At 47.4% G+C, this 12,423-nt stretch overlaps 1 protein-coding gene across 2 annotated transcripts in view; it reads left to right on the top strand.

Moving 5' to 3' along the window:
- Positions 1–6,197: 6,197 nt before the first annotated feature.
- KCND3 (potassium voltage-gated channel subfamily D member 3) overlaps positions 6,198–12,423 on the top strand; it is a gene marked incomplete at both ends in the record, with an annotated part of 107,453 nt that continues 101,227 nt past the window's right edge. For both annotated transcript variants that reach the window (XM_082069352.1, XM_082069351.1), the window contains one exon: positions 6,198–7,306. In XM_082069352.1, coding sequence (XP_081925478.1) covers positions 6,198–7,306 — 1,109 coding nt within the window. The remainder of the gene's footprint in view (positions 7,307–12,423) is intronic.

Raw genomic sequence — 12,423 nt, 5'->3', positions numbered from 1 at the left:
CTCTTATACCAGTAAAAGCCAAATGACATTTCTGGTTTTGCTTTCTTTGAGCATCTGCAAGAGGAAAAGAGCAAGCAGGGATATAGGGAGTATCTTAAAGAGGAAAGCACTTCTGAAGACATCTAATAAAGACGGACTCCGGATGCTTCGATTTGCTTAAATTCCTGCAGCCGCTGAAAGTTTCTCATGGAAGTTTTAGGATTCACTCTGCGCACAACTATTCAGCTGTTAGTACCCGTATTCTAAAGGCTGTCACACACTGTGTGTGCATAACCTCATCAACCAGCCTGCAGACACTGTAATGCAGCTCACAAATATTGTTGGGGGAAACTGTTCTGAGCCAGGATCACCCAGGACCTGACATTCAGAAATCAGGATCTTTTTAATAATTGCATTCAATTATCAGTGTTCAGACAGTGTTGAGGCATTGGTTTCTAGTATCTGAGTTTCCAGTTTAGATTTTCCAAACCAGATGCTCTGAGTGTCGAAATGTTTGACGATTTCATTTTCTTTTGTTTGCTTTGTGGGTTTTTTTTTGGTTTGGTTTGGTTTTGGTGTTTGTTTGTTTGTTTGGTGTTTGTTTGTTTGGGGTTTTGCTGTTATTGTTGTTGTGTTTTGGGGGGTTTTGTTGTGGGGTTTGTTGTATATTTTTTTAATAAGGCCTTGGTTGAAGAGCTCCAGGTGTGCGGCAACACTGGCACACAAAACCACCCGGAGGACGCACCCTGGGCAGCGACGCTTTTCCCAAGTCCCCGCTTCCCCAGTTTCGCAGCAGCACAGACACACCAGAGCCCCCCCAGCAGCGATCCAGCCTTCGCTGTGCTTCACCAACACAAATCCCCGCCGCCCCCTCCTCGCCCCCCCAGCCCCGGCAGCGGGTCCCGCTCGCTCCGGGTGACACCTGCCGGCGGGTCGGAGCGGGGCGGGAGGCGGCGGGACCCCCCGGTCACCTCGTTTTCCCCGCGGTCACCCCCCGGGCTCAGCGCGGACCCCCCGGCTCTGCCCGCCCCCCCCAACCCGGAGCTGTCCGCGCCCGTGGTGCTGATCGCCGCTCGCCGCCGCGCCCGCGCACTCCGCGCCGCCCCGCGCCCGCCCCCGCGCCGCTCCGCGCTCCCGGCAGCCGCATGGCAGCGGAGCCGCGGGGCTGGCGGCCGGAGCGCCGGAGGGGCCGGTTGCGGAGGTGAGGGGGGGGCTCTGGGTCGGAGACTGGGGGGGGGGGGGCACCGGCGCCGGGTAGGGGGGTTACCCGCGGGCGGGGAGGAGGCGCGGCCGCCGGGAGGGAGCGGGGAGCCCCGGTTCGCTCCCACCCCCAGTTCGCTCCCACCCCCGCCTCGTCCTCGCCCCCGCCCCGCACTCGCTCCCGCTTGCCTTCCCTCCCCTCTCGCCTTCCCTCCCTGCTCCCATCGGGTGGCCGCACAGCCCATTCCATCCCCCTGAACTCCCGGCGATAAAGTGTAATACCGAGCTGTGGAAGGACGCGAGGCGATGGAGAGGCAGCCGAGCTCCTGGATTTCATGTATGTATCTGTCTTACTTTATGGAAGTCACTAACTATCGCTGCGGCGCATCAGTCATTGCCGGGAGCTGCCCAGCAGAGCAGGGCATGACTGGTTTGCCCTGATTTGGGCTTCTAGTTATCTATTTAATGGAGATTCACGGGCAAACAGATAAATGAGCAAGGATGCCAGGGCTCTGAGCATGTGGAGTCCAACTTCTGACCATGGATGAAAGAAGGATGCTGAGGTGGTGTGGAGACAGGACTGGTAAGAGCTGCCAAGGAGTAGGGCAAGCAAGAACAGCAGGACGAGAGGGAAAGGGGACAGGTGCTGGGAAGAGGGGAGAAGGAGAGAGGGAAAGATCAGTTTAAATCTGAATTATTTCTTTTTGTTCCTGAATGTAGCCTCCTGCCCTGGCTAAGGTGCTGGTTGTAGGTTTGTGATGCTGGAAGAATAGCTCATTTTCTCATCCAGGAGAAGGGACCTCTGTTCACGGTCCCTGCCTGCCCGAGAGCCAGGGACACAGCAGGAGCTCCGGGAGGGACGAGGGAACTTCATCCCATACTTTGCCCCCTTTATCCATCCCCTCCCTTGCCACCGCTGGCACATCAGCATGCAGGGATAGCTCTGGTGTGCATTTAATGACTCCATTTGTCGGTGTCTGTGTTAGCTCGCACTGCCTTGCTTCAGTCTCGCTTTGCCACCTGCCTCCCGGGTCCATCTCCCACTGCATCCACACGAGCGGACTCGCCGGGACCCGGGTGCCGCTTCCCGCTGGGTCAGGCAGCCAGAGCAAAGCTGCGAGCGGCACTGGAAGGGGAGGGGGCAAAACGAAGCAAGCTCAGGCAAGAGAGGCAGAGACAGACTCGGTCTGAGCGGTAACGAGGGAGAAGCTGTTTAGTCATCTCTCTATATATACTTTCACAATGATGATCACATTTACTGATTGCTTCTGACTGCGTTTAGAGAGGGAGTCAAGAGGCAGGCAGCACAGTTCACCTTTTATCCTGAGGAGCGACTGCTCCCCCTTCCTTCCAATTCCCCAGATTTAGCCCTACTTTTGGGCACCGAGAGTCTCTTTCCTTGCCAGGTAAGGCATCCCTGCGAGCCGGCAAGACGGGGCTCCCTGGGAGGGAGGGGAGAAGTTTGCATGCATTTATCCTAAGCCTGTTGCTTTTGCTCCCAAATCTCTCCAACGGACCGAGGGAGTGAATGTTCTGCAGAAAGTTTTATTATCTGACGTGATTGGGACTGGCAGAGGGTATCGAAGCTTTGGCTGACATATTGTGCTTTAAAGCAAATACATCTTTGCTGTCTCAGCCTGACCCAACAAGGACAGGAAAGGAGAGAACGAAGGATCTCAAGGCTCTTCACTCCCATTAGCAGTGTCTCATGAAGAAACTCACAGTGTGTTTATCAGTCATATTTTAAATCAACCCTGTCTGCTTCTAGAAAGGGAAACACTGAGATTTGTGGTTTGTTTCTGCTTCCATGAGGCTACAAAGAGGCATTTACTAAGTACAGCATTGCCAGTGGGAGCCAATGTGGTAAGAATCCATCGTTTCTTGACCCTTTAGGCGAACAGAAATAACTGTGTTCTCTGAAGTTTTCCTCCAGAGCTTTGCTGACCTGTCAGGCTTTTGTTTGAAAGTGGGATGAAACCCGGTGCCCAGGACGCGGCTGCAGGGATGGGTCGGGAGCCCTGGGGGGGGACATGGGATTCAGGCTTCTCTATCAAATTTGCTTCCAACCATTTCACTGTCCTCATAATTATCTAAAGGAAACAGATTCTTTTCTCTACAGATGCTGACTTTTTTTTTACATCAGGCAAATTATTTGATTTCGCGTACCAGGTATTCTGAATGTCATCAGCAGGGTACTGATCTTTTGTTAACCAGCTCCTTTCAAATCACAGGCAGAAATTATGGTGATTAAAATTAGAAATATGTGTATAGCTATATGTGTTAGAATTGAAGTGTGTCTCTGCTACATGAGCTGAAGAGACTCTGTTGACTGTACAGTATGTACAGGCTGTACAGATTGTACAGGCTTCCCAGCCTAAAAAGACTGGTTAGCAGTTCCCAACCCCAGGCATGCAGAAAAGGAGGATTCTTTCCACTTTCTGTAGATAATACACTAGTTAATTCATTTTTTTAGCTCAGCCTAGTTTGTGCAGCTCTGCATTACAAATCCAGTCCTATCTCTCTCTCAATTTTCTGCCTCATACTTTGGGGAGGGTGCAGTTCCAAGGACTCACGGCCAAGAAAAAGCAAAACCTCTGTGATTGCAGATTTCATTTCTCATCTCCCTCTCAGTCCTTCAGACAATTTAGAGCTGGAAAAGACTCGTTTTGCGTATTTTGAGGATCAAACGGGACAGATATATGCAACTTTGAAAATGAAGCTGTTTGCACTAAGTTTTCTTAACCAGCTGGATCTCTTGGTCGCAGAGAAATGGGAACTAAACTTCCACAGAATACCCTTCTCTTTCTCTTTTGTTTTAATCTCCTCTCCATTTCAGACCTGAGATATTTATAACTTCCCCACATATTCTGCCAGCATGGAAGGACCCATTTTATCCTTAAAAAATTGATTTAAAAATGTGTAAGCCACTTATGAGTTACCAGCGCATTATTAGAACAATTATATGGGAAGTATTTATAGAGCCTCAGCAGCTAATGTAGGTAACCTGGAATTTACAACCAAAGTTAGACGAGTACAGAAGAGATTTCTAACAAGGTTCCCCTGAGAAACGAGGGGAGATGAGGATCCAGCGTCTTGTCTCTGGTCAGGTCACCATGCATCGCCAATCTGTCCTGGTAGAACCACTGTGGTGGTGTCACTAATTGAAATTAAAGAGCAGAGAAGACAGTTTACCAGCAGGGAGAACAGGAACAGGATGCATTATTTGCCTTGTATACATTTGGCGATTGGGGAAAGGAATGCTTCTCATTTTGCTGCCTGTTTTGCAGTCCTGTTCTTAACGTGGTGTTTCATAGAAGTGAAAAGTGTAGGAAACGGGCAGCTCTGCTGTGACCCTGGAGATGCACTTGCAGCTAAAGACCGGCATATTTGCAAGGTTTCGGGGTTTGCCACGGTCCATTCTGCCTCTTCCCTGTTCTCCAGGGCTGTCAGTCTGGCACGATTAACTCCATCAATTCCCTCTTTAGGGGGAGAGACAAAATAGTGCATAGTAATATTGAACAATCCTTTCTGGGAAAATACTGTGGGACGGTGGCTCCAGTGCCACGTATATTAGCAAAGTGACTCCCTGGGAGAAGCATCACTATGGATTATTATATGTTTTGTAATTACAAAACGTCTTCCAGCAGCACTAAGGTCCTTTAGATAGTAAAATTGGATAGAAAGATACTCCACATTAAGGTGATGAACGTTAATGTGCCCTGAAGAGGAAGAGCATTTCTGTGAGCAGTTTAGGCGTTTTCACCACAGATTGATTCCATCATTTTTTATTCAGTATTTTGATGGCCTGTTGAAATCAATAACGCTGCAGCCTTACTGGCTGAAATGGCAGCTTTCATGTATTAAAAAACTTCAGAGTAAAACTGCCTAGAAGGATACCATATAGAGGACATAATTAAGTTTTGAGGGCCTGACTCAGTGGAATCGATGGAATTTCCATTGATAAATCAACTTTTGATAGGGCCCCTAATGCATCTTATATGATAATGGCACCTTTCACCAGATAATTTTATGGTACAGTTAGAAAAACATTAAGGAAGCGAAAGTAAATGCAAGTTAAAACAAAAGTTAAATATTGTAAGAACTCTGACCAAAGAGAAAATTGATAACTAGATCAGAATCACAATAATTACTTGAAGAAAATGTTGGATTCCAGTGGCTGAGGATTTGGACAACTTGGGATGTTTTGCATCTAAAACTCAAGAGTGCAGTGAAGTTATTTCAACCCAATAGTCCTTTAGTTCTTCAGCTGAAGGGTTTCTGCCTCTGGTAGCTGGAAAGGCTCAAGATACCTTCCTGCTGGAAGAAAATTGTCCAGCTTTGAAGGTTTCCCTCATTCTGATGTTCTTGCTACTCTGCTGGTAGCTTAATCCACTGGTTTTTACACCCAGGATTAGGGATTCAAGCTAAAAAACACAGAAGGTTTGGTTTCTTTTGACTGAAAATGTTCTTAGTGCAAGACTCAGCACACAGTGAACCTTTTAAAGCCCAGCTCGGTCCAGTCGTGGCTTTCCATGGCATCAAATTCAGTGGGTGAACAGCAAGCTGATTTCACTGGTGTTCCCAGCTCTTTCTTGACAGCTGTAGTTAAACTGATGAGCACACGAGGCTTACACCTGGGGAATTATGGATTAGTCTTGTTTGCAAGGAAGCAAATATAAATTAATGTGTTTATGCTACTTTTAAAATGCTTTTAATGAGGAATCATTTGCTATTCAAAATTTCGATCTATAATAATGCCATAACCCCGCTGAGCTGATTATCACGTGCCTTGTTTACCATCATCCTTCAAACGGGAGGTGAGGGCAAGTCGGTCATTTTGAATTCTTGTGTATGTGCTGATATCTGACTCTTTAACACGATGGGGAAAGACACCCCGGCTTGACTGTGTGTTGTGGGTTTCTTTTTCTGTTCTGTATTTTAGATGGAACTGATCTGACTTCCGACAGGCCTGAGGAGCAACCTACCTGTCTTCTCCAGTAACAAGGCCTTGGGTCATCATGGCAGCAGGAGTAGCAGCATGGTTGCCCTTTGCCAGGGCAGCCGCCATAGGATGGATGCCAGTGGCCAACTGTCCCATGCCACTGGCTCCAACGGAGAAGAACAAGAGGCAGGATGAGCTGATCATTCTCAACGTGAGTGGCAGGCGCTTCCAGACCTGGAGGACTACACTGGAGAGATACCCAGACACTCTCCTGGGCAGCACCGAGAAGGAGTTCTTCTTCAACGAAGACACTAAGGAGTACTTCTTTGACCGGGACCCTGAGGTCTTTAGGTGCATCTTAAATTTTTATAGAACTGGCAAGTTGCACTATCCCAGGTACGAGTGCATCTCTGCCTATGACGAAGAGCTCGCCTTCTACGGGATCCTCCCTGAGATCATTGGGGACTGCTGCTACGAAGAGTACAAAGACAGAAAGCGGGAGAACGCGGAGCGGCTGATGGATGACAATGACTCAGAAAACAACCAAGAAGGGTCCATGCCATCCCTGAGCTTCCGGCAGACCATGTGGCGAGCCTTCGAGAACCCCCACACCAGCACCTTAGCCTTAGTCTTTTACTACGTCACTGGTTTCTTTATCGCTGTCTCTGTGATCACTAATGTTGTGGAAACTGTCCCTTGTGGCACGGTGCCTGGAAACAAGGAGCTTCCATGTGGGGAAAGATACGCTGTGGCTTTCTTTTGCTTGGACACGGCTTGCGTGATGATTTTCACTGTTGAGTATCTGTTGAGACTCTTTGCGGCCCCAAGTCGCTACAGATTCATCCGAAGCGTGATGAGCATCATTGACGTGGTGGCCATCATGCCGTACTACATCGGCTTGGTGATGACCAACAACGAGGATGTCAGTGGAGCCTTTGTGACACTAAGGGTTTTTAGGGTTTTCAGGATTTTCAAGTTCTCTCGCCATTCCCAAGGTTTAAGAATCTTGGGTTACACTTTGAAGAGCTGTGCCTCCGAGCTTGGCTTTCTCCTCTTTTCCCTCACTATGGCAATCATCATCTTTGCAACTGTGATGTTTTATGCAGAGAAAGGGTCCTCGGCAAGCAAATTCACCAGTATTCCTGCTTCCTTTTGGTACACTATTGTAACCATGACAACACTGGGGTGAGTATTACTTTTTGTTTTACTGAGCAGCAGGCAAGCATGTACAAGGAGCTTGACTTCATTTACTCCTAAGCATTTTCCTGGGTGCATGTTCGAAAAGGGGCTGGAACTGTGAAGGGCTTGATTGTTCTTTGCCTTACACCTTCTGCAATTTAAGCTTATGTGAAGTTGTATAAAACAGCAAAAGCACTTACACCCACTTGACAAATGCTTGGCAGAACGGTAGAGGAGTGCGGGAGGAGCGAGGCTGTGGAGTAGCAGATCCCGTTCTGCGCTCGCTGGCAACGAGAGCCCATGTTTTGCTCAGACATTCACTCGAGCCATAGATTTTACGCAAAGTTGCTGATGGAAATGTTGTCTCTTTTCGTGGTGTCGGTCATGGTTTCTTCACTTGACGTGCCAGATTTGCTGAATTCAAATGGATATTGTGGGTCACTACACTGAAAATACTCAGTGATCACCAGGATCTGGTTTTTACTTCATGGAGGAGGATACAAGCTTCTTGTCTGTGTTTAGTTGCGAGTTTAAGAAATAATATGAGTACGCTGTAGCAGTTGCAGTAGAATTTCAAACGCTCCCATGGACGGGTACAAAGATAATAATATCAAAGCAAGGGGAATGTAGCCTGGGGGCACCTTTTTTCCCTTAAATTTCATTTCTGTCTTGCAGATGTTTCTACTGAGATTATAGATTTGAGCTTCTGTTGCTGTGAACTAAAACCTTTGTAAGGAGAATGACCAAATCCTCACCCTGATGGGGTTATGTAAAAGAAAGTAGGTGGCACAGGCTGCTGTTTCAGGCAGTAACAAAGTTATGATCAAATGCAATCTCTTCATTCCACATATCAGAACAATACACTAAGTTTACAGCTACTTTGCAGAGAGTTTTCCCACTAGAGACTTCACCTATTTTAATACTCAGATGTAGACAACTCTCATTCTTGTAATGTGGTGACCACTTTTCCTCTAAACTGCTTTTGACTTCCAACACTTTTCTGTGCCTATTATACATGAACAGGCTCACAGTAGCACTTTTAAATTATTAAAATCATAATTCAGCTGTCAGAAAGGTGCAGAATCTGAGCATATGACAACCTCGAGTCTGAATTTCTTCATTAAGTGAAAATGTAGCACATGTTCGTCATAGTCACCAAAAGATCTCTTTTTTCTCCTTTCTAAGCTAAGTTTGCAAGCTCGTATGGCAAAAGCCAAGTTCTTTACCCTGGGAAAGACATCAGTGCTTGCTTAGAAATCAAAGCTGGGCTTTGGATCCCAGCACTCCCCCAGCTGTGGTTCAGCTTTCCAAATTCTGACTGGTCCATACTGGACAGTTCCCACCCTCCTGTCCTCACCGTCATATCTGAGCAGCTTCAGAGGGACACGTGTCCGGGGTGGCTTGTTCACATTTCCTTTCAACAAGGGGCAAATCATGAAAATCCAGTTCTATACTCTGGTTTCTGTTTAATACCCATCGCACCTATCTTTCTACCTACACACGCCTCTGCACGTTTACACGTATGTTGTTATATCTTTGTGATAGGAAAGTTGGGGTCAAGGGAATGTTCAGTGTTGCTTGGGAACAAACCGTCTTTGTGCAATACGTGCAGAATGTGCTGTCGTGCAACCGCGTCTCTGTTCCCCTCCGTGCACTCACTTGTCCTTTCTCTCTTTCCCTTCCTTTCGCAACGCACGGATAGATAAACCAGAGTGCTCCTGAGGACTTTAAAGTGTTCTCAATCTGTTGTAATCACAGACATTAGAGATGAATGAGTGCGTTAAACGAGTTGACAAGAATTTTAAAAATAAGACATTTAAACACAGTTGTAAGAGTTCACTGCAAAGGGACCTATAAAATGCTGCCAAAGCCTTAAACTTCTAGTATTACTGATCTGGGATTTTTGTCGCAAGACTATAATGAAAATTAGTGTCTCTAGCAAATAGTCTATCAGCTAAGTTTAGTGTCATGTCACAGACTTAGGAGAAACTCAGAAGGCTCTATAAGAGCAGATCCCAGTGAGTCCCTGCGCTCTCTGCCAACACCAACTGCCCATGGCCATGCTCCGCAGGTACCGAGTGCGCCCACATCCACGCACCACAGCCAAACACCCTCCCCTGGCTTCTCCAAAACCTCTGCTAGAAGGAGAAGTCATTACTATGACCCTTAGAAACCCAATTCCTGCCAGAATTAGGCAGAAGCCCCATCTGGAGCCCCTCGGGGAGGCACTTTTGGAGCTGATCAGGACAGGGGGCCCAGGGCAGCGCTGGTGGGACAAGGAGCCCTTGGGTTGTTGCACAGCTCTTAGTGGCATCACGGCACAGGAATTCATGAACTCTAGAAACAAAACTTGTGGTGCCAGGTCACGTCCACCTTCCTGACTCTCACCATGTCGTGTGGGTGTTAACATCCCCTGCCCCGCTTCGCTTCCCTGTAAAGCCTTTCTGTTTTGACAAATGGGCATTTTCTTACAATATTTCATAATACGCCTCTATTCAGAAATAATTTCAGTGTGTTTGGAAGGATTTTGTTACTAATGAGAGTCCTGGCAATTCCTATCGCACGGACGTTGCCAAAAATGCAGCCAAAGTCTCTAACGTGCTTCTTAATACGTCGGACTCTGCCTAGTTAGTGGTTGCCAGTTTGCTGCTTGCATTTCAGCAACGCCCAGAGCTTCTACAAATACCTGAAATAGTTTCTGCCATTTGCCTTGAAAAATTCAGCCAGCATTTAAACTCAGAGATTACAAAGCACGATGTTTTTTAACTCAAATCCATACACATATTTATGTACTTTCTGCTTTGAACACTGAAACATTTAAGTCCAGATAAGCAAACATTTCCCAGACACTGGAACTCCACCATTGATTGGGACAGAGTGCTTTATAAAAGTGATTTGGAACATGCAGGATCACTTCTCCCATGTTATTAAGATATTTTAAAAATATATTTCTTTATATAAAAGGCAAAGTTTATTCCCAACAAGCAAACAAGGCCAGTGTCAGGACACCATTTGCTCTCCTACTGTACCGTATGTCAGCTGCTGTTATTCCAGACTCCAAAGTGTCTTTAGGATACAACTGAATTTCCAGATTGACCCGTAAATGGAAAGCAGTAAAAATACGTTTCTTCTTGATAGTGAAACATGGCATAAAATAGAATAAGTGCTGCTTTTGGTGGGGTTACCATGCAAATCAGTTTTGAGCAATCCAGGGTGATTTGTGAGCTCTGAGGTAGTTAACAACCCAAGGTACAACAGTTTTTCGGGAATGGGAAACCAAGCAAAGGAATTAAATGATATTGACCCTGCATCTCTGATCCCTCTGCTGTGCTCATGAGCCCTGCTTTAACAGAGGCTGGTTTTAATTTAGCACCATTTAAACTTTGCTCAGGAGGTTTTATAATGAAAGAATTATTCTTGGGTGCATCTTAAGTCAATCTGAATTACTGAACAACTATTCAAAATTAATACAAAAATCAGCTATCCAATTCATGCAGAAACACTTTTCTCAGGAGGCCACCAGCTTCCCATCTTCTCTCTCGCCCTTGTCTAAACCACCAATACAGCCAGTTTTAGCTTTGCCGGCTAAACCAAGGCATGTCCTTGCCTTGGTTTTTGGCTGACTTGATATGCAATAGCCACCAGTTTTACATCTCTGTAAAGACAGTTGATTTATCATCAGTTTTGTTACCAGCATGTTGGTTTTATTTACTTTTAAACAGCATTTGGTGCGGATGGAGCAGCCTCACGTTTCCCTGCCCATGGGCACACATCCCAACCACGGCTGCGCTACGAGACCTCGGCACCAAACCCCGCACGGTTTTTGCCCAGAGCGCATGTTTTTCTAAGCTTTTTATAGCTGTTTTCATTTCTCCTCACAACAGCAGTGCGTTTCAGACTCTCAGGCAGCGTCTGCGACCTGCAGCACAGGCAGCAACCCACAGTTGTGAAAAAGTCGGTGCCACATCGCCCTGCACCATCCTGAGAACTTTGGGCCCTTTGTGTCAAAAAACAGTGGTACCATGGACCACATGGAATCACAGAATCCCAGAATGTCAGGGGTTGAAGGGCCCTGGAAAGCTCATCCAGTGCAATCCCCCCATGGAGCAGGAACACCCAGATGAGGTTACACAGGAAGGTGTCCAGGCGGGTTGGAATGTCTGCAGAGAAGGAGACTCCACAACCCCCTGGGCAGCCTGGGCCAGGCTCTGCCACCCTCACCGGGAACAAGTTTCTTCTCATATTTAAGTGGAACCTCCTGTGTTCCAGTTTGAACCCATTGCCCCTTGTCCCGTCACTGGTTGTCACCGAGAAGAGCCTGGCTCCATCCTCCTGACACTCCCCCTTTATATATCTGTAAACATGAATGCGTCCCCCCCTCAGTGTCCTCTTGTCCAGCTCCAGAGCCCCAGCTCCCTCAGCCTTTCCTCACACGGGAGATGCTCCACTCCCTTCAGCATCTTGGTGGCTGCGCTGGACTCTCTCCAGCAGTTCCCTGTCCTGCTGGAACTGAGGGGCCACAACTGGACACAAGATTCCAGGTGTGGTCTCCCCAGGGCAGAGCAGAGGGGCAGGAGAACCTCTCTGACCTACTGACCACCCCCTTCTAACCCACCCCAGGTCCCATTGGCTTCCTGGCCACAAGGGCCCAGTGCTGGCTCATGGTCACCCTGCTGTCCCCAGGACCCCCAGGTCCCTTTCCCCTACACTGCTCTATAATCCATCTAATCCATCTCTTGATGGATTTTGTTCTGGTTTGAGCTCAGGGAGGTGCCGGGTGATTTTCTGTTGTCTAACAAGGGCTGAGCTCCCACGTCTCAGCACCCTCGGGGTGGTCCGAGGAGAATCTATCTTCTCTCCGACCATCTCCCTTACAATTTGCACGAACATAATGGTTTTGAGATCACTCTCCCTCTTTCTGATTCGGCTGCCCTGGTCAATGAGTTCGAAAGATACACATCAGTGCACTTGGACAACACGGTCCTATCTCTGTAATGCAGTTAAAGAAGTGGGTTAGCTCTAGGAAGTCAATAAAACAAATGTGCTGGCCTGGTTATGTCAACAGCCCGATCTGGAGGAAGATCTGAAATATCTTACAGTTTTTATTAGCTGAGTGCTTGGAG

The sequence above is a fragment of the Streptopelia decaocto genome (assembly GCF_964273445.1).
Source record: "Streptopelia decaocto genome assembly, chromosome: 19".
Taxonomy (NCBI): Eukaryota; Metazoa; Chordata; class Aves; order Columbiformes; family Columbidae; genus Streptopelia; species Streptopelia decaocto.
Note: the sequence above shows the minus strand (reverse complement) of the source record. Positions and strands in the feature narration are given on the sequence as shown.